The sequence below is a fragment of the Thalassophryne amazonica genome, chromosome 10 (assembly GCF_902500255.1).
Source record: "Thalassophryne amazonica chromosome 10, fThaAma1.1, whole genome shotgun sequence".
Lineage (NCBI taxonomy): Eukaryota > Metazoa > Chordata > Actinopteri > Batrachoidiformes > Batrachoididae > Thalassophryne > Thalassophryne amazonica.
The window spans coordinates 83312910-83333490 of record NC_047112.1 but is presented as its reverse complement, the minus strand read 5'-3'; the positions used below and the strand labels follow the sequence as shown (position 1 = coordinate 83333490).

The 20581-nt window shown below is 41.9% G+C and overlaps 1 protein-coding gene across 1 annotated transcript in view; it reads left to right on the top strand.

Moving 5' to 3' along the window:
• il12rb2 (interleukin 12 receptor, beta 2a) overlaps positions 1-20581 on the top strand; it is a 62503-nt gene that overhangs the window by 24607 nt on the left and 17315 nt on the right. Inside the window, exon 13 of the mRNA XM_034180374.1 lies at positions 19906-19920. Within this exon, the coding sequence (XP_034036265.1) occupies positions 19906-19920 (15 nt within the window). The remainder of the gene's footprint in view (positions 1-19905; positions 19921-20581) is intronic.

Below are 20581 nucleotides of genomic sequence, written 5' to 3'. Positions count from 1 at the left end.
TCAAACAACAAACACAGTAATTGATCCACAATTAGTACTAGTTGAACATAATAATGGCACACATCAGAATTAAAACAACCGCACATATATATTTGATTGTTTATGTACGCTAAACTTTGAAACAGTCCGTCATCTGAATTGAGGCAATGGGAGTATGGGGGGGAGTTGAATGGGGGCGCTGCAGCTATGTGCCGCGAAGCCTCCCGGAGTGGCAGAGCGGAGGCCGGGGGGAGCGGTAGTAGGGACAGAAACACAAGGGGGGGTGGTAGTGGTGGGAGGGGGAAGGCTTGCGTCATGTGTGCAAATGAGTTTGTATCAGTCTCTGTCCATGTGTGCATAAAGTCTGGGGGTGCCTTGACAACAGCAGACTGTAGGGGACGGCATAAGGGCAGATAACAGGGGAGCCAAATGCTTCACCAAGGCCGTTGAATCCTTCTGGAGGAGAAACAAGCGGGGTGTTTTGACCTTCGGTAGCTGATAAGACTGCCATGTTTTGTGTTTGGCAGAGAGATACAGAAATTCCATTTGCGGCTCCTCTGACCATCGAAATCCAATTTATGAATATTCCCTGGTCTCCAACATCTTCCTTTGCAAGGCAGATATTTGCTCCGAGATGTTTTCCAATTTGCGTTTGAGTTCAAAAGCTAACACAGGGTGAGATTGGACTGCCCTGCCCATCTCGTTTATCATGACGGACAGTTATGGAGTTGTGGTTCTGGTAGCAGCTGTCTTGCCAATTTTCTGGTAGGTCAGGGCAGCGCATAACCCAATCAGCACCAGCCCTCATACCTTCAATTTCAATTTCAATTTATTTTCATTTATATAGTGCCAAATCACAACAGAGTTGCCTCAAAGCGCTTCACACAGGTAAGGTCTAACCTTACCAACCCCCAGAGCAACAGTGGTAAAGAAAAACTCCCTCTGAGGAAGAAACCTCAAGCAGACCAGACTCAAAGGGGTGACCCTCTGCTTGGGCCATGCTACAAACATAAATTACAGAACAATTCACGGACGAATATACAAGAAATGCTATTGGCGCACAGGACAGGAGGATTGCCAACAGGAATACAACTCCCATCTCTGGATGGAGCGGCACCTTAAACAGAGAAAAAAAACAGAATCAAGCATCAGAAAGACAAAAAAAATACTGTATAATTTGCCAGCATTAAAAAAAACAAGAAAAACAGAGAAATACTAAGGTGATCGCCGGCCACTAGCACTAAACTTCACTAAAAGACCCAGAATTTAGGTAAAGTTGAGGCTGCAGCCCGCTCCAATTACTAATAAATTAATTAAAAGAGTAAAAAGCGTAAAACAAAACTGTGCCAGTATGCAAGCCATATGAAAGGGAAAATAAGTGCGTCTTAAGTCTGGACTTGAAAATCTCCACAGAATCTGACTGTTTTATTGGCGCAGGGAGATCATTCCACAGAACAGGGCAGGCCTGGCGCCAGAAAAAAATATTAAGGGGGCGATGAGTTTATCACAGGGAGACGGCATCCATCCCACTTTGGATGGAGCAGCTCTCATTTCTAGAAATCTGGCCAATTTTATTAAACCCTCCAAACCATGACTACCCAGGGTTGGGACCAGGAAGCAGAGTTGTAGTCTTACACACCTCTCTGCAGCTTCTCTCCCCCTGCCATCCCCCCAATACCCCATCCCCGTAGAGACGGTGCCTGCTCCCAGACCACCAACAACCAGTAAAAATCTATTTAAGCATAAAAATTCAAAAAGAAAAAAATAATATAGCACCTTCAACTGCACCACAGACTAAAACAGTTAAATGTGGTCTATTAAACATTAGGTCTCTCTCTTCTAAGTCCCTGTTAGTAAATGATATAATAATTGATCAACATATTGATTTATTCTGCCTTACAGAAACCTGGTTACAGCAGGATGAATATGTCAGTTTAAATGAGTCAACACCCCCGAGTCACACTAACTGTCAGAATGCTCGTAGCACGGGCCGAGGGGGAGGATTAGCATCAATCTTCCACTCCAGCTTATTAATTAATCAAAAACCCAGACAGAGCTTTAATTCATTTGAAAGCTTGACTCTTAGTCTTGTCCATCCAAATTGGAAGTCCCAAAAACCAGTTTTATTTGTTGTTATCTATCATCCACCTGGTCGTTACTGTGAGTTTCTCTGTGAATTTTCAGACCTTTTGTCTGACTTAGTGCTTAGCTCTGATAAGATAATTATAGTGGGCGATTTTAACATCCACATAGATGCTGAGAATGACAGCCTCAACACTGCATTTAATCTATTATTAGACTCAATTGGCTTTGTTCAAAATGTAAATGAGTCCACCCACCACTTTAATCATACTTTAGATCTTGTTTTGACTTATGGTATGGAAATTGAAGACTTAACAGTATTCCCTGAAAACCCCATTCTGTCTGATCATTTCTTAATAACATTTACATTTACTTTAATGGACTACCCAGCAGTGAGGAATAAGTTTCATTACAGGAGAAGTCTTTCGGAAAGCGCTGTAACTAGGTTTAAGGATATGATTCCTTCTTTGTTATGTTCTCCAATGCCATATACCAACACAGTGCAGAGTAGCTTCCTAAACTCTGTGAGTGAGATAGATTATCTCGTCAATAGCTTTACATCCTCACTGAGCACAACTTGGATGCTGTAGCTCCTCTGAAAAAGAGAGCCTTAAATCAGAAGTGCCTGACTCTGTGGTATAACTCACAAACTCGCAGCTTAAAGCAGATAACCCATAAGTTGGAGAGGAAATGGCGTCTCACTTTAGAAGATCTTCACTTAGCCTGGAAAAAGAGTCTGTTGCTCTATAAAAAGCCCTCCATAAAGCTAGGACATCTTACTACTCATCACTAATTGAAGAAAATAAGAACAACCCCAGGTTTCTAACCCTAACCCTTTCAGCACTGTAGCCAGGCTGACAAAGAGTCAGAGCTCTATTGAGCCGAGTATTCCTTTAAATTTAACTAGTAATGACTTCATGACTTTCTTTGTTAATAAAATTTAGATATAATAAAATATTAGAGAAAAAATTACTCATAACCATCCCAAAGACAGATCGTTATCTTCGGCTGCTTTCAGTAATGCTGGTATTGGTTAGACTCTTTCTCTCCGATTGTTCTGAGTTATTCCTACCAGGCTGCTCAAGGAAGCCCTACCATTAATTAATACTTCGATCTTAAATATGATCAATCTATCTTTATTAGTTGGCTATGTACCACATGCTTTTAAGGTGGCAGTAATTAAACCATTACTTAAAAAGCCATCACTTGACCCAGCTATCTTAGCTAATTATAGGCCAATCTTCAACCTTCCTTTTCTCTCAGAAATTCTGGAAAGGGTAGTTGTAAAACAGCTAACTGATCATCAGCAGAGGAATGGTCTATTTGAAGAGTTTCAGTCAGGTTTCAGAATTCATCATAGTACAGAAACAGCATTAGTGAAGGTTACAAATGATCTTATGGCCTCAGACAGTGGACTCATCTCTGTGCTTGTCCTGTTAGACCTCAGTGCTGCTTTTGATACTGATGACCATAAAATTTTATTACAGAGATTAGAGCATGCCATAGGTATTAAAGGCACTGTGCTGTGGTGGTTTGAATCATATTTATCTAATAGATTACAATTTGTTCATGTAAATGGGGAGTCTTCTTCACAGACTAAGGTTAATTATGGAGTTATACATGCTTCCCTTAGGCAGTATTATTAGAAAGCATTGCTTAAATTTTCATTGTTACGCAGATGAGACCCAGCTTTATCTGTCCATGAAGCCAGAGGACACACACCAATTAGTTAAACTGCAGGAATGTCTTACAGACATAAAGACATGGATGACCTCTAATTTCCTGCTTTTAAATTCAGATAAAACTGAAGTTATTGTACTTGGCCCCACAAATCTTAGAAACATGGTGTCTAACCAGATCCTTACTCTGGATGGCATTACCCTGACCTCTAGTAATACTGTGAGAAATCTTGGAGTCATTTTTGATCAGGATATGTCCTTCAATGCGCATATTAAGCAAATATGTGGGACTGCTTTTTTACATTTGCGCAATATCTCTAAAATTAGAAAGGTCTTGTCTCAGAGTGATGCTGAAAAACTAATTCATGCATTTATTTCCTCTAGGCTGGACTACTGTAATTCATTATTATCAGGTTGTCCTAAAAGTTCCCTGAAAAGCCTTCAGTTAATTCAAAATGCTGCAGCTAGAGTACTGACGGGGACTAGAAGGAGAGAGCATATTGGCCTCTCTTCATTGGCTTCCTGTTAATTCTAGAATAGAATTTAAAATTCTTCTTCTTACTTATAAGGTTTTGAATAATCAGGTCCCATCTTATCTTAGGGACCTCTTAGTACCATATCACCCCAATAGAGCGCTTCGCTCTCAGACTGCAGGCTTACCTGTAGTTCCTAGGGTTTTTAAGAGTAGAATGGGAGGCAGAGCCTTCAGCTTTCAGGCTCCTCTCCTCTGGAACCAGCTCCCAATTCGGATCAGGGAGACAGACACCCTCTCTACTTTTAAGATTAGGCTTAAAACTTTCCTTTTTGCTAAAGCTGTATGCACCACTCTGCATTTAATCATTAGTGATTGATCTCTGCTGTCTTCCACAGCATGTCTTTTTCCTGATTCTCTCCCCTCAGCCCCAACCAGTCCCAGCAGAAGACTGCCCCTCCCTGAGCCTGGTTCTGGTGGAGGTTTCTTCCTGTTAAAAAGGAGTTTTTCCTTCCCACTGTCGCCAAGTGCTTGCTCATAGGAGGTCGTTTTGACCGTTGGGGTTTTTCTGTGATTACTGTATGGCCTTGCAATATAAAGCACCTTAGGGCAACTGTTGTTGTGATTTGGCGCTATATAAATAAAATTGATTTGATTTGATTTCAGTCTTATCAGAGTTTAAAAGTAGGAAGTATCTAGACATCCAACTTCTCACTGCTGCAAGGCAATCTTCTAAGGATTTTATGTGAACGAGATTACAGCAGTTATCGGCATGTATAACTATCATCAGCATAGCAGTGAAAGGTAATCCCAAAACGCTGCAATATGTGCCCAAAGGGTACTATATAAAAGGATAAAAGCAGGGGGCCTAAGACAGACCCCTGTGGAACCCCAAATTTCATGTCACTAAGGTTAGAGGTAGTGTTATTGTACAAAACACAGTGAGAACGACTGGTCAAGTATGACGTCAGCCATGCAAGGGCACTCCCAGTAATCCCAAAATGATTTTCCAGCCTATCAAGTAGAATATGATGATCCACTGTATCAAATGCAGCATTGAGATCTAACAGCAAAAGAACCGTAGTGGTGTCCAAATCCATTGTAAGCAGAAGATCATTCACCACTTTAGTAGTGAGAGCCGTCTCTGTGGAATGATATTTTCTAAAAGCAGACTGCAGTGGCTCAAAGAGATTATTCTCAGTAAGATAGTCTATGAGTTGCCGTGACACCACTTTTTCCAGAATTTTAGAGAGAAATGATAGATTTGATATCAGCCGATAGTTTGTCAATACACAAGGGTCAAGATTAGGTTTCTTAAGTAATGGTTTAATCACTGCAGATTTGAAACATTTAGGAACAGATCCAGAAGTTAAAGAAAGATTAATAATTTCCAGCACAGTCGGCCCAAGAGTGGGCCACAGGTCCTTAAACAGTTTTGTTGGTATAAGATCAAATAAACAGGTTGTGCTTTTTGTTGACATTACAAGTTTTGTCAGCATGCCTAGTGAGATACTATCAAATTCTGTAAATCTAGGTAATACCTCAGTAGTGGCGCCCACCTCAATAGCAGGGTGTAGTGGCTGGGTTAAGGCATGCCGGGATATGTTTAACCTGATGTCTTCTATTGTCTTCCCAAAGTAATCCAGGAAATCTTGTGCTGTAAAAGGAGAGCAAACTACAGGTGGTTGTCCATGCATAAGTGTTACCACCGTGTCGAACAAGAACTTTGAGTTATGCTTGTTTTTGTTGATCAAATCAGAGTAGTAAGTCTGCTTTGTAGCCAATAATGCATGCTTATAGTCTAAGATAGCATCACGCCACGCAAGGTGAAATACTTCTAATTCTGAACTACGCCATTTCCGTTCTAGACCTCTTGCTTTATGCTTGAGGTCACGCAGATAATCAGTGAACCAAGTGACTGGTGATTTGGGGGAGCGGTTTTAACACAGGTGGTGCAATCATGTCGAGTGTAGTTTTGAGCACTGAGTTTAAACTATCCACAAGTCTATCTAAGAGTTTGAGTTCAGTCTTAGTTTGAGGAGTTGATGCATCGCCGTAATGATATGTAAGGTTGTTGTTCCACTAACATGGCAGCGAAACTGTAAAACTTAATAAGTGAGTGATCAGACACCAATGATGTAAGAGGCATGATGTCAATATTCGTGACAGCAATACCACGTGCGAGAACCAGATCCTGGTTATTTCCACTAATGTGCGTCGAATCCCGAATGCATTGCCGAAATCCTAATGCATCCACAATTTCCATAATGATTTGCAGAGGGGATCAGAAGGCTTATTTATATGAATGTTAAAGTCACCAATGATCAGAATGTTATCTACACTAGTTGACAAGTTAAAGATGAACGCACCAAATTCATCTAAGACTTCAGAATATGGGCCAGGAAGCCTATATACAGTGACAAAGTAATATGACTGATTTTATTCTTCTGACCTTGGCAATGTGTAATATCCTGAGCAAAGTGGAGAATCAGATGCTCAAACGAGTGATATTGTAACCCCCAATAGCTAATAAGCTACACCTAGATTTAGAAATAAGAGCAACACTCCCGCCTTGCTTCGCATCACAAGGGACGTGACTAAATGTATATGCTGGTGGGCAAGGCCTCATTTAAGGGGAGGACAGCTGTAGGTGTAAGCCAGGTTTCACATAGCCCAATCATATCTAAGTGATGATCAATAATTAGATCATTGATCAACAATGATTTTGAGGACAGTGATCTTATGTTAATGAGACCCAGTCTAAGGAACTCAGTGGGGTTGACAGGTGAACTATTTGGGTTTAGGGGTGGTTCCAGAGTAGCATATATAAGATGCCTAGAAGTAGGTTTAGGTTTAAGACATTCTACGCACGGTGTAGGTAGCAGACACGAAATCTTTACTATTGCTGGAACAACCACTGGGCCATCCTCAATTTCAACATCATCCAATATAGTAATGGGTATTAGTTTGGAAAGCATATCCCTCTACAATTTTTATGGACATGACTACGGAAACAGGCCACAGTCTCAACTTGTTGAAATTCCCTCCCTGGCAATAAACTACACTGTCACCATAGTGGATTTTCTGCACTAAATTCCCGCTAAGCTAATGGATTCCACACCCACATTTATCATAAGCCTTGCAGGGTCTCTAATCACCTGCTCCGTGGCCTGCTGTAGATTCCTAATGTTACCCTCCCTGTAGAGCTCTATCTATGTTCTCAGACAAGATCGACAAGAACGAAGGCCAGTTATCAATAAAGCTAAAGCCTTGCTGTCTACAAAACTGCGCCAGCCACCTATTTAACGATGTCAGCCTGCTAAAACGCCTCATCAGTACCCTGGGAGGGGAAGGGACCAGAGAGTATTAATCGATGCCGACAGATCTTTCTGGCAAGGTCACAAGTCCTCTCTATGTCCATTTTTGTGACCTCTGAGTGCTTCATCCTGATATCATTGGTGCCAACGTGAATAACTATATGACTATATCTCATGTCATGGTTCCTTCATCTGTCTTCCCTTCTGCAGCGTCAGCACCCTAAGATGAGATGCAGTGTCGGGAGCTCTGGCCCCAGGAATGCATTTAACATCAGCCAGCGTCGTAACCTGACTTTGCGGGTGATAGAATCCCCTATCACTGAAGTCCGGTGTTTCGGCCTGGAGACAGGAGTGGAAAGTCACTTGTGGGCTCAGAGAATTCACATCTGGCAAATCCAAGGGGGAGAACCGATTCACATTTCTCACTGGCGAGTGTGATTGGGGTGCCACAACCGGGCACCAAGCCCTACGGGGCTTCCTCCGCCTAGCCACAGTTCGAAAGCCGGCCTCCACAGCCGGCGTTCTAAGCTGATGCTAATGGGTTCGCTAGCCGGCCCAACACTAACCTCATCTGGAGTGCCCATAACATCTAACTCCACTGAGCTAAGAAGCTGCTCTAACTTACGGACATGGCTCTCTAAGAGAGCCACCCTATCTTCCAACATCACGCAGGATTTACGGAGGGTGTAAAGTAGAATCAGTAGTGTACTTTGTACACTAAGAAATTCAAGAATATAGCCAAGCAAACACAAGCTAACCAATAATGGATAAGCTAACCACTCCTAAGGCTCACACAGATGCAAATAAATTAATTAAAATTCACAGCAGTTACACTGAAAAACTAAGAAGTATTAAACAGGTAAAAAAGCAGCAGCTATAAAATACACTAAACAGTTAATTAACTAACAGGAGTGTAAAAAAATGAAATGAAAAAAATGATGACGGGGTCTGAAATAGCTAACGAAGCTAACCTCTAGCGAAAATGCTAGCCACTCCTAAGATTTTACACAGGAGTAAAATAATTACTTAAAATTCACAGCAGTTCAACTGAAAAACAACAGAAGTATTTAAACGGGTAAAAAAAAAAAAACAGCTAGAAAAAGTAACGACAGAGAGGGGAGGGGTCGACCTAGCTAGCGAATGCTAACCGCTAGCGAATGCTAACTGCTAGCGATTCACAACAGGACTGTAGAGTAGATACAATTAATAACCAGAAGGGTGCTAAACAGAAATAAAAGAAGCGTATACAACCGTGTGAAGTTCAGAGTGGAGTCACAGCAACAAACAATCCGTCAGAAGCAGTTGCCAGATCTGTGACTTTAATGACCTTCTGTCATTACATAAGATTTAGAATTACCTTAAAAGCAAATAGAATAAATCTTTGACGTCTTCCACGGAGAGTGGTGCCAAGCACGCAACGCGCCATTTCTCCCAGGCATCAAGAATATAGGATAGGATCCATCTGGGCACACAGGGTCCCCCAGCCTTGATTTCCTTGTTGAAACAATGGTGTCAATAGCGTTGAGAGACCAGATGATCAATTCCATGGTTATTCCAAATATAATTCACTTGAAGAATTCACACTCTGGTGAAGTTGGGACTTTTGAAGGTTGGAGCAGAGATAGAAAAACACAAAGGAGAGGAGAGAGGATGAGATGTGACCGCCCTTGCCGAAGACTCAGCTACAGATTTGGACTGTAGCTGGGACTGTAAATTTGGACAGACATTTCATTTTTTATGCCTACATTGGGTTTGCCTGAGTGGTTAGTATCCAGGACCCAAGGCAGTTCTGTCGTGTGGTGACTAGCCAGACAAATTTGACCAGGTTTGATTGGAAAAACAAAATTTATGGTTGGAATGGCCAAATAAGTCCCTTCATCTCAGTACGCCGCAAAATGTAATAATTCCTGGAGGGGACTAGTAGCAGTGACATTCCAGAAATTCCTCCCTCCACATTCCTCGTGATGCTAAACTCTGTGTCATATGCGATTTATTTAATTACAGTATTTCCTGCAGAAGAGTGCTGGGAGGGTACAGGGGGGCTCTTTATACCAGAGAGTTTATCCAGAAACATGCTGTGTAGGTTTTGTTTCTGTGCAACAATACAAAACAAACTTAAAATGTGCACCATAATAAAAGCACAATGCTCAAAGAAACATTTAGAGTCTGTCCATTCTGCTCCCACAGATGAGGGTTTTGGGTTTGTGGTTTTTTGTTTTGTTTTGTTTTTTTGTCATGCAGCTCATGGTAAACACTGAAAAAAAAATGTAATTGTTGGGAGGAAATCTGTGGGGTTTTTACATGCTGGTGCTTTAGAGCACCATCTAGCACCACTGAAATCATTTATAGAGTTTCAGTAATCCTGCTAAAAGAGGCAGAAAAAATAGAACCATTTGCCTGAGTTAACAAATGATAAGCTTCTGGCTATATGTTTAAATAGAATAGGAACAAGTTCTTGTATTGTAAATGTGACTGCTGATTTTTGTTTGATGCTTTCCAGAAGAGAGCAGACTGCCACTGCTCCTCATGTGTGCTGTGTTGTGTCTGAGCCTACTGTGTGTGCTGTGTGTGTGTCAGAGCTCAGCAGTGAAACAAGGTAAGTGAACCCCATCCACTATCCCAAATTTAAACCAGCACTCACTACTTTCCTTATAAACACTTTTATCACTTTTGTTATTTTAAAAAAGAAACCTAAATAATAAGATCAATGAATTGGCCCTACACAAGTACTTGTACTGTAAATTGGATGCATGTTTTGTATTTCATTGTTTCATCCCTTTTATAGATCTGTCCCAAATATTAAATGCTTCTTCAATAGGTTTTTAAGAAAATTAGTTCATTAAGTTTTGATTAACACCACATTCCTGTTTTTTTTTTGGGGGGGGGGGGGGGGTTACTGTTAAATCATTTTGTAGGTTTATTGCCATGTTGCTCAGCAGTCCTCCTCTTTATGTTGCTGTAGATTCTGGATGCTTTTCCAGTGCTGCATGCTCAGTGGTGTGCCAGATCCTGCAAACAGTAAATGGGCTAAGGAGTGTTCCAGAGTCGAGGTAATCACATGGAGATTTGCTCAAAAATCAGATTAGAGATTAGATTAGATAGAACTTTTTTGATCCCTTGGGAAGACTCCCTCAGGGAAATTGAGGTTCCAGCAGTGCATATCGTATAGCAGCACACAGGGTAAGAAGCACACAGAGTATCAGAAGTGAAGTAAAAACGAAAAAGATGGTTCCTGCAGTGCTTTTCACCGTTAACGCCATCCCACACAGGGAAAGAGGGCGCTCCAGATCCAGCCGAGTAACTCCAGCGTCACTGAGGAGGAGGAGGACGAGTCCATGTTCGTGGACGTTGAGGAGCTGCTGGAACAGAGTGCTGACGTCGCCACATCCACGTCAGATTCCTCCTCACAGCCGACCTCCTCAGAGCAGCCTGATCCCTGAGACGCTGCCGCTACTGTACCCGCTGACCTCCTACATTAGAGCTTCTCCCATGACTCGGACTATTCGGATCACCAGAGACGTCACAGGACACAAACACAACAGGACTACATCCTCACAGGGTCCAGAGAACAGGATGGTGGATGGCACATTTCTTCAATCACAGCCACAGAGGCCCATATCTTCTTCTGGGTTGCTGGTGTTTCTTCACTTCTTGCACAGTCACTTCATTTTACCCAATGGCCAAAATAGACGAAGACTCTAGGTCCATCCGTCCGTCTTGTCTGTGCTCATCATAACTCCAGTCCTATTACTTTCAGGGTCTTCAAATTCACAGGGAACATTCTTGGGAAACAGACCTTGGACAAGTTCAAAAATGGCTAGCCTTGACCTATTTTAAGGGGTCAAGAGGTCACATTCTGTTTCCTATTTTTATGCTCATGGCCGAGGGTATTTTAGCATTGCGTTATATTTGAGAGCTGCCTTCTCCAGACAGAGTTGCCATACAGTACTGTACTGTTTGTATTTCTTCAAGACTGATGCAAATTAAGCCCAAGACATATTCACTGACTTGGAAATGTTCATGTATCCATCTCCTGACTTGTCTGAAGAATACTGGCAATAAAACTGATTATTTATGCTTGTTATACCAAAGGGGATCATTAATTATGCAACCCATCATGTTGGCTTTGATATTTCTCTTGGTATAGCCACACACCTCTGTTTAGCAGCCTCATGACTCCGTAAGTTTTTTCCAGGCATTTCTTGATCTCAATGGCTGAAGATCCAGAGCCACTTCTGTTGGCAGGATCCAAGAAGTGATTGAATGCCTAGATCTTCATCTTGATCCAGGACAATCTCAAACCTGGACACTTCAACTCTCAGTTGTTCAGACCTGGCAATCAGGGTATTCATTGATTCCACAGAAGTCACAATTAAGGTCAGTGAACCTCACTGGCTAAACTATTCATGGCTGACTTATGAAAAACCTTAGCACTGAAGGTGTCGAGCATTCTGGTAGGGGATCAGCTTTATACACATGCTCAAAGTAGCCTGCCTAATGGAACATAACAATAGTATCATCTATCAGGAATGCACCATCTTTTTACCATTACTGCGATGGGATGAGGTGTACTACATTTGGAAGAACACAGCACCTTGATTTCTCTGTAAACACACTGAGGGTCACTAGACCACAGATGGTGTGGTCTAGTGACCCTTCAACAAATGCTTTGTGTACCCTCAGTGCCTTCATAGTACGCTTCCTTGGCTCCCTTTGAAGCCCAGAATTTCCACCAAGCTGTGCACCACAACTCCGCTGGTTAACATTCAAAGTACTCTTAGAGAAGAAACACGTCCTCCTGTGAACATTGTTGACTCCAACATAAATCCCTGGGAACTAACAGAGCCTGGTTTCATGGTACATATGGTGGTTGTACCATGACATAAATAGTCCCAATGGGAACTTTGCTGCACATAATATCACTATTATGTGTGGCAAATGCTCAGAAAATGCAACGTTATTAATCAGTTGTTAGGTTCAGAAACACAGTTTTTACTTCATTTAGAACTTCACTCCCACTTACCCCACTGTGCACACAACGAACACTGCACTGTACAATCAGGTCCATAATTATTTGGGCTGTGGAGGGGGGAGGGGAGTTACTGCCCGATAGCCCACTAACCTTATGTCGTGGAACAGCGTCCGTCATAGTTGGCGGCGTCCGTATATTGCGATATCTCAAAAACTAATTTTTTTGTAATTTGGAAAGGGTGTAGTATGGGTCATTGACATTGTTCCCATCTAGAAATCATTGTCATAGATTTGTTTGTTTGGAAATAGTGGTCATTTTATGATGAAAGTAGCCATTTTGACCACTTAAAGGCAATTATCTCAAAAACTGATAACTTTTTTCTAATTTCTCAAGGGCGTAAGATGAGTCATTGACATATTTCATGTCAAAAAATTGTAGTCATAGATTTGTTCGGTTGGAAATGGCAGCCATTTTTATGTAGAAAACAGCCAATTTGGGTATTTGGACCCAGTTTCCTCAAAAACTGTCTGATAACTTTTCTTTGAATTTAACAAAGACACAGTATTGGCCATTGACATTTTTCCCATCCCAAAAATTATTGGCATAGATTTGTTTGTTTGGAAGTAGCGCCCATTTTTATGCCGAAAATGGCCATTTTTCCTTGGGTTTTAACTGAGCTGGTAACCCACAGGGCCCATGGCACTCCAGCATTGAAAGGGGACGAGGGCTTGCCTCTGTCCAGCAACACAATGGAGTTGACATGACCAATTATGATATGCTGGTAGTATACACTTTTAGCTTTAATTTAAGGGGTTTAACTAAAAATATCACATAAACCATTTAGGAATTATAGCTGTTTATTTATATTTTTAAAAATATGCACAAGCTCCACTTATCCAGCGTCGTAATGGCATCGAGAAGAACTTTCTTAAAAAGAACTGAAAGTTCAGCTACAGAAGGCACATGAGAGATGCAAGTCTAGATTTCATCTGTTTTACTTCTCTGCTCTCCTCCGCTATGAAGCTGTGAGTGATGAAGTAAAATGCAAAACTTGCACTATGCACTATCTGCCTCCGGGCAGATTTACCACTCAGTACCATACTGTTTGTATTTCTTAATAACTGAGGTAAATGAAGTCCAAGACATAGTCACTGTCTTGGAAATGTTCATGTATCCATCCCCTGACTTGTCTAAAGAATACAGGCTGTAAAAATTATGATGTATATGAACAAGAATGCTTATATTTAGTTTTTCCAATGCATTGTGACCTTCGAAAATGGACAGATTATGTGTGTAAAACTGGCTGTAATCACTAAATGGTGAATGTAATATTTTTGTTCAATGTCTCAACTTAAAATTTAATGTCTACTGTGCAAGAATATCTTTATTGTGGAATTTCAACTTCATTATTTGCATGTACAGAAGCAAAATTTAGGGCCCCTTCACACATAGTACGAATAAATACAACTCAGGGGGAATTACAGCGGAACAGCTCGTATGAGCGAACCACGAAAACATCGAGCCAAATAGCAGGTGTGAATGATGCTGCTGTGATGGTTTTGTGCACACGGGAACACAGTGCGAGCAGCTGCTGTGAAAAAAAAAAAAAAAAAATTAAAAATAAATGGCACTCATGGGATTCGAACCTGCAATTTCCAAAAGATCTGATTTCCAGCCAGAAACTTTACCACTGAGCTACCATCACTGTCCTATAAAAGGTGCGGGAAAATGCCTGATATCAAGAAGGACATGGATGTATTTAAGAAAAAATAAAACCACACACCATATAAAAACACTGCATTTTATTGAATCCCTCTTCTCAAGCAGGCAATACAAGTATGATCCCTCTGTTCCTCTGTAGATGACCCATGGTCACAGACGTACAGTCATGAAATGACATGAATGAGAAGCAGTGCGCTCTGATCATGTCCACATCTGCTGGTGGCGTGTCGAGCTGGCCCCATGCACGTGTCCTGCCCAACACGCATGTCTTGTGGACAGCGTGCCGCAGGACTGACACTGCGTCATATGGAACAGAGCTCACGTGGGTGACATGACATTCAGATTGCCCACTTCGTGTTATGATCTGATGGTCCGTTTCACCTAGGGTAGCCTGTCAATGTGCCCGGCGTGTGGTCGCTCACTGCAGCCCATTGCAACAGCAGTATATGTTTATATGTATGTCCACATGAGGACAGCAAGCAGACACATGCACGTCACAGTGGACAGTTGTTAGTTCATGTCTGTCCAAACAGGATATGTGTTCCCCAGCTGTGGCATCCAGAACCACAGATCTCCACACACCCCCTGTCAGTTCAGCGCACACACCAATGTGTCACTGTGTCTGTTTGCAAACCACACTCGTGGGGGCACTCGTGGGGGCACTTAGACAAATTTCACATCCAGCTCGACAGTGATCGTCTGCTGACTGTTGTCGTGCTAATAGTGCGAATGGCCACACATTTTCTAAGTGCCATGAGAACTTTGTTAGATCTTCGTGCGTGTCAGCTGGAATTTGGCCGACACCTGCCATGAGAGGGTTCGATGGGCTCACACAGAGCACACTCTGTCTTTCAGCCGCTGGTGTGCGCAAATAGTGTAACAACAGGTGTACGAGGCATTGGAGGCAGCTACGATTTTACATGTATTGCATATGATTCCTGCTTCATGCGCAATTCGACCACATTCGTATTATGTGTGAAGGGGCCCTTACCAACAACAACAACAACAACAAAATAAGTGTCACAGTCACAAATATTTCTGGACCTGACTGTACCATGCAGTGTTCAGTGTGTGCACAATGGGGTATGTCCTTTTGTAGCAAGTTTTGAAACAATATTTCTTGCATATGGAAAAAAAAATCACCCAAGGTGAGTTAAACACTTAGAGGCTTTATTTATTTATTTATTTATTTATTTGAGGTTATAAAAATGTGTATTTGACCTTTAAATTATGTATGATGGAGTATCATGCACATATCTTCTCAGCATCTCCACGTCTCTTCACTTTTGACCTGTCAGTCTTGTTAGATATATCCATCCATCCATTTTCTTCCGCTTTATCCAGAGTCGGGTTGCGGGGGCAGCAGCTCAAGCAAAGCCGCCCAGACCTCCCGATCCACACACACCTCCCCAGCTCCTCCGGGGGAACCCCAAGGCATTCCCAAGCCAGCCGAGAGATGTAGTCCCTCCAGCGTGTCCTGGGTCTTCCCCGGGGCCTCCTCCCAGTGGGACGTGCCCGGAACACCTCTCCAGCGAGGCATCCAGGGGGCATCTGGAAAAGATGCCCGAGCCACCTCAACTGACTCCTTTCGACGTGGAGGAGCAGCGGCTCGACTCCGAGCTCCTCCCGAGTGACCGAGCTCCTCACCCTATCTCTAAGGGAGCGCCCAGCCACCCTGCGGAGGAAACTCATCTCGGCCGCTTGTACTCGCGATCTCATTCTTTCGGTCATGAGCCAAATCTCCTGACCATAGTGGGATCGGAACATAGATCGATCGGTAAATCGAGAGCTTTGCCCCCCTACTCAGCTCTCTCTTCACCACAACGGTCCGATACAGCGACCGCATCACTGCAGATGCTGCACCGATCCGTCTATCGATCTCACGCTCCATCCGTCCCTCACTCGTGAACAAGACCCTGAGATACTTAAACTCCTCCACTTGAGGCAAGGACACTCCACCGACCTGAAGAGGGCAAAGCACCTTTTTCCGGTCGAGAACCATGGCCTCAGCACCCCCTTGTTAGATATATTTGTGTTCAATTATGGTTTTATTTGTTTTCTGCACTTGTTTTGGCATTAAGGTAGTTATTTTTATTTAGGTTTATACTTTTAATTTCATTCTTATTCTAACTTTCCTTTGTTCTTTCTTGGTATATGCATGTAGAACTGGATTTAACCAGTCTGTACCACTTAGGATAAAGAGAGTTAGATTACAATTATAAATCATATGTGTCCCATTATTGCTAGGGCCTGGGGCAGGGGGATGGACCTCCCTTTAATGCCTATGGGGGCCAATAAGAGAAGGATTTTGCTAAATAAGGTCCACCTCTATTACACATGTATGTAATCCGTATAAAAACTGCTTGTATCCATTGTTCTATAAGAGCAGATCTTGTCTGTAAGAGAAGTTCTTGCAGGGCCCAGGCTGATTATTTTTGCTGTGACTTTGATTAAATTTAAAAGTGCAGAATAGTTTGAGTTTGTACTTTGTAAGGGGCAGTATTACAGAAAGAACTGGGGGAAGAATTAACAGTCCTGTATAGATGTTCGCTTTTCTAACCTTTGTCTCCTACTCTCGCCTTCCTGTTTCACTCGTATGTTCTGCATAAGCTGAAGGTCAGATCTTGACCACTTCTAAACACTCCTGCAGCCGCACTCAATTCACACATCACCTTCGCCTACCTCATGCTCCAGACACACACACACACACAGACACTTGTTTTCTGTCACTTTGAACAGTAGAGGCAAGTGAAACCTCAGGCCGCAGTTTCAGTTTACAAGAAGAGAAGGAGCTGACAGAAATGATTTAGCTTCTCAGCAAATCCCAAAGTCCCGTCAACGCTCGCGGCATTCAGCGAAAATCATACGATGCATCTGAAAAGTTGCACTATCATGAAAAAGCTCAAGATTTTTTTTTTTTTTTGTCAGTTATTCTAGAAAGTGAAAATTTGATGTATTTTAGACTTATTACATGTAAACTGAAGTGTTTCAGGGTTTGTCTTTAATTCTAATTTTGAGCATTATGGCCTGCAGGTCAAAAAACTAGAAAAAGTGGATCTCAAAATATTAAATATTTCATAAATTCAGTGCAAAAAAGGATTTTATAATGCAGAAATGTCAAATTTCTGAAAGTGTGTTGATTTATGCACTCGAGACTTGATTGAGGCTCCTTTTTGAATTAATTTCTGCATTAGTGCTGCTTGGCGTGGAGGTGATCAGTCTGTGGCACTGCCGAGGTGTTAATGAAGGTCCAGGTTGCGCTGATAGCGAACGGCCTCCAGCTCATCACTGTGGGCAGGTGTCAAGTCCCTGCTGGAAAGGCAAATCAGCATCTCCATAAAGCTTGTCGGCAGATGGAAGCACAAAGTGCTCAGAAACCTCCTGGTAAATGACTGTGTTGACTTCAACCCAGTCTCACACCAGTTTGTGATGGCATTACAAAAAGACAGTTAATCTATGGGTTTGTGATATCGTCACAAAAATGGGGTGCTTTTTGTGATGGGGTCACAAAATGCGGGTCACAAAAAACCCCATTTTTGTGACATAGTGGACCAACACCATGCAGAGGCACGGCACCCCAAATCATCACTGATGGGGAAACTTCACACTGGACCTTAAGCCACTTGAATTCTATGCCTCACCACTCTTCCTCCAGACTCCAGGACCTTGACTTCCAAATGAAATTATGGAATAATCCTGTTGTGTCTGATGATTTGTGGACGTTAATGCTGGATTGCACTGCCGCAATATGAGTTTTACGGATATTTGCGACCGTAATCCAGCATCAACGCCTGCAAATCATCAGACACAAGGGGGTTATTCCCATTCTAATCCAATTCCAGCGTTTGCACAGATCCATGTTTTCAGCGAAAGACCGCTTCAGCACTGAAGGCTACATCTTAATCTGCATAATATAAAAACTGTTACGTAGACAAAGGGTGTGGTCGGCTCATCAAAGCTTACCGTTGCAACATCTTCATGCAAACTGGAAATTCTGTGAGCAGGATCCATAGCAATCCTTTCGTATGATATCTTAAATTCATCCATTTCGGCAGCGTCGTCACTCCGAGAGTTTCTCTCACTCTCAGCTGACAGCGCCATTACTGACATCTGTGTAGCAATGTGCGCGGTCAAGGTGCGGAGTAATGTGAAACAGTCGAATATATTTCCACCGTCATCGTGCTATTTTTATGGTCTGAAATCTCAAATGATTAACCAATCAGATTTCTGGAACAAATGTAATTGGATTACAATGCAAATTTACATTCACCACTAAGCAATGGTGCAGCTCTTTTTCTCCTTAGCACAGATAAAAAAAATTGACATTGTCTCTGCTTCAGGAGTGGTTCGGTATTCGGAATGCACACTTTTGGCACGTTTCCTGGACAGTCTGTGTGTGTTGACTCTTGATGCACTGACTCCAGCCTCAGTCCACTCCTCATGAAGCTTTGCTTGACAATCGTCTGAAGGTTGCAGTCATCCCTGTTGCTTGTACATCTTTTCCGACCACACTTTTCCCTTCCAGGCAACTTTCCATGAATATGGTTTCATGCAGCACTTTGTGAACAGTCAGGTGCTTTCAGCAGTGACCTTCTGTGGCTTAAACTCCATATGGAGGCTGTCACTGAGTGTCTACTGGAAAAAAACTGTCAAGTCAGCAGTCTTCCCCGTGATTATGGTAGTGTGTACCGAACAGATTCATGGTATTTATACTACAGAAACACTGACTTACTCAATTTGGAATTAAATATTCTAATATTTTGAGCTGTTTTTCAGTTTTTAACATAAAATGCTTGAAGCATTTCAGTTTATATTGCAATGAGTTGAGAATACAGAAAGTTTTCACTTTCAGAATTAACTAACAAAAAACTTTTTGTTAGTTTTTTGCAGTATATAATTTTTTTTTTTTTTTTTTGAGACTGCACCTTATGTTTCCTGTCTCTTTACTCTGGATCTTATCAGAGTTGGCCATGTCCGCATTCAGTGATCTAACCCAACCCCAACCTCGTGTTCAGCAAAGATCACTGGGAGGTTGTGAGGTTTTGTCTGCTCTGCGGCTGTTAAAATTAGAAGTTCACATACTAAAAAATAATAACAATATTAAAAGAACATTGTTTTTTCTTTGATGAGCCAAAGAAAAAAGGGGAAACTGTAATTAAAGTTAAATATGTGTGTGTTAAAGTTTCATTTTGACAAAAACAAAGAAAAATTGAAGTGTGTTTTTGTGTGTGTGTGTGTGTGTGCGTGCGCATTTGCATGGCTGGGGGGGGGGGGGTGGGGGCGCGCGAGTCTTTATTATATACACTCTAAAAACTACTCAATGTTCTCGGTGAAACAGGTTTACACTACAATACTGAGTATTAAAAATACTGAGTAAATTAAAAATCTGTGAATCATTAAAATATCCTTGATGATCTTGGTAAATCTAAGTAAAAATATTAAGTACATTAGTCCTTTCCAAATATTCTGATTGACATTTGCAAAACATTTGAAGTATATTTCAAGAAATATAATTTGTTAAGCAAATGCTAATTTATTTCAATGAAATAATATAAATGTTTATTTAACATAAATTAACTGTTAAATTTGTAGGCATTTCATTTGGTATATCCAACTCAAAACAATCAATTGCATGTGTTTCAGAGATTTTATTTAAGTCAGTATAGCTGTTTCTTGCTGCAGGTGATGAACAGTTCTGTATGAGAGGGGAGATCACAAAATACACAATCACAGTTTTCAACCAGGACAAGAGATCAGTCTTCAACATCAGCGCCACTGCCAGCAGTTACATCGTCCCGTCCTGTGCCGGCTGTGAAATGACAGTACATGCTCACAACTCCAAAGGGACGTCTCCTCCTGCCAAAATTACAACCCCTCACACCAACGGTAAGACAATACATAAATAAACAAAACCAAAACAACTGGGTACAGCACACAAATATGACCGGCATGCACCTTGTTTTTTTGTTTTTTGTTTTTTTGTTTTTTTTAGCCAAGCCTCCGTTGGATGTGCGAGTCAAAACAGCTAAGCTCAATGTCACCATCTCCTGGAGAAAGCCTGAAACTGCACCAGGACCCCATGGTTATGTGGTGGAGTGGTACCCACAGGGCCACAAGCTGGAGGAGCTCAGATGGGTCAGACTGGATAGGAAACACACCCGCACTGTCGTCACAGGTGGGACTCTTGGAGTGATAGTAACTGCAGTTAAAGTTTAAATATTCATACTGGCCATATTGATGTTTGGAGCCAAATATATGCAGCTGGCAGTGTACCCGGGCAATGCGCGGGTGTGAGATTTTGTAGGCATTTGTCGTGATTTGAGTTACATGTATTGTCCATCGTGCAAGCTTTGCATTT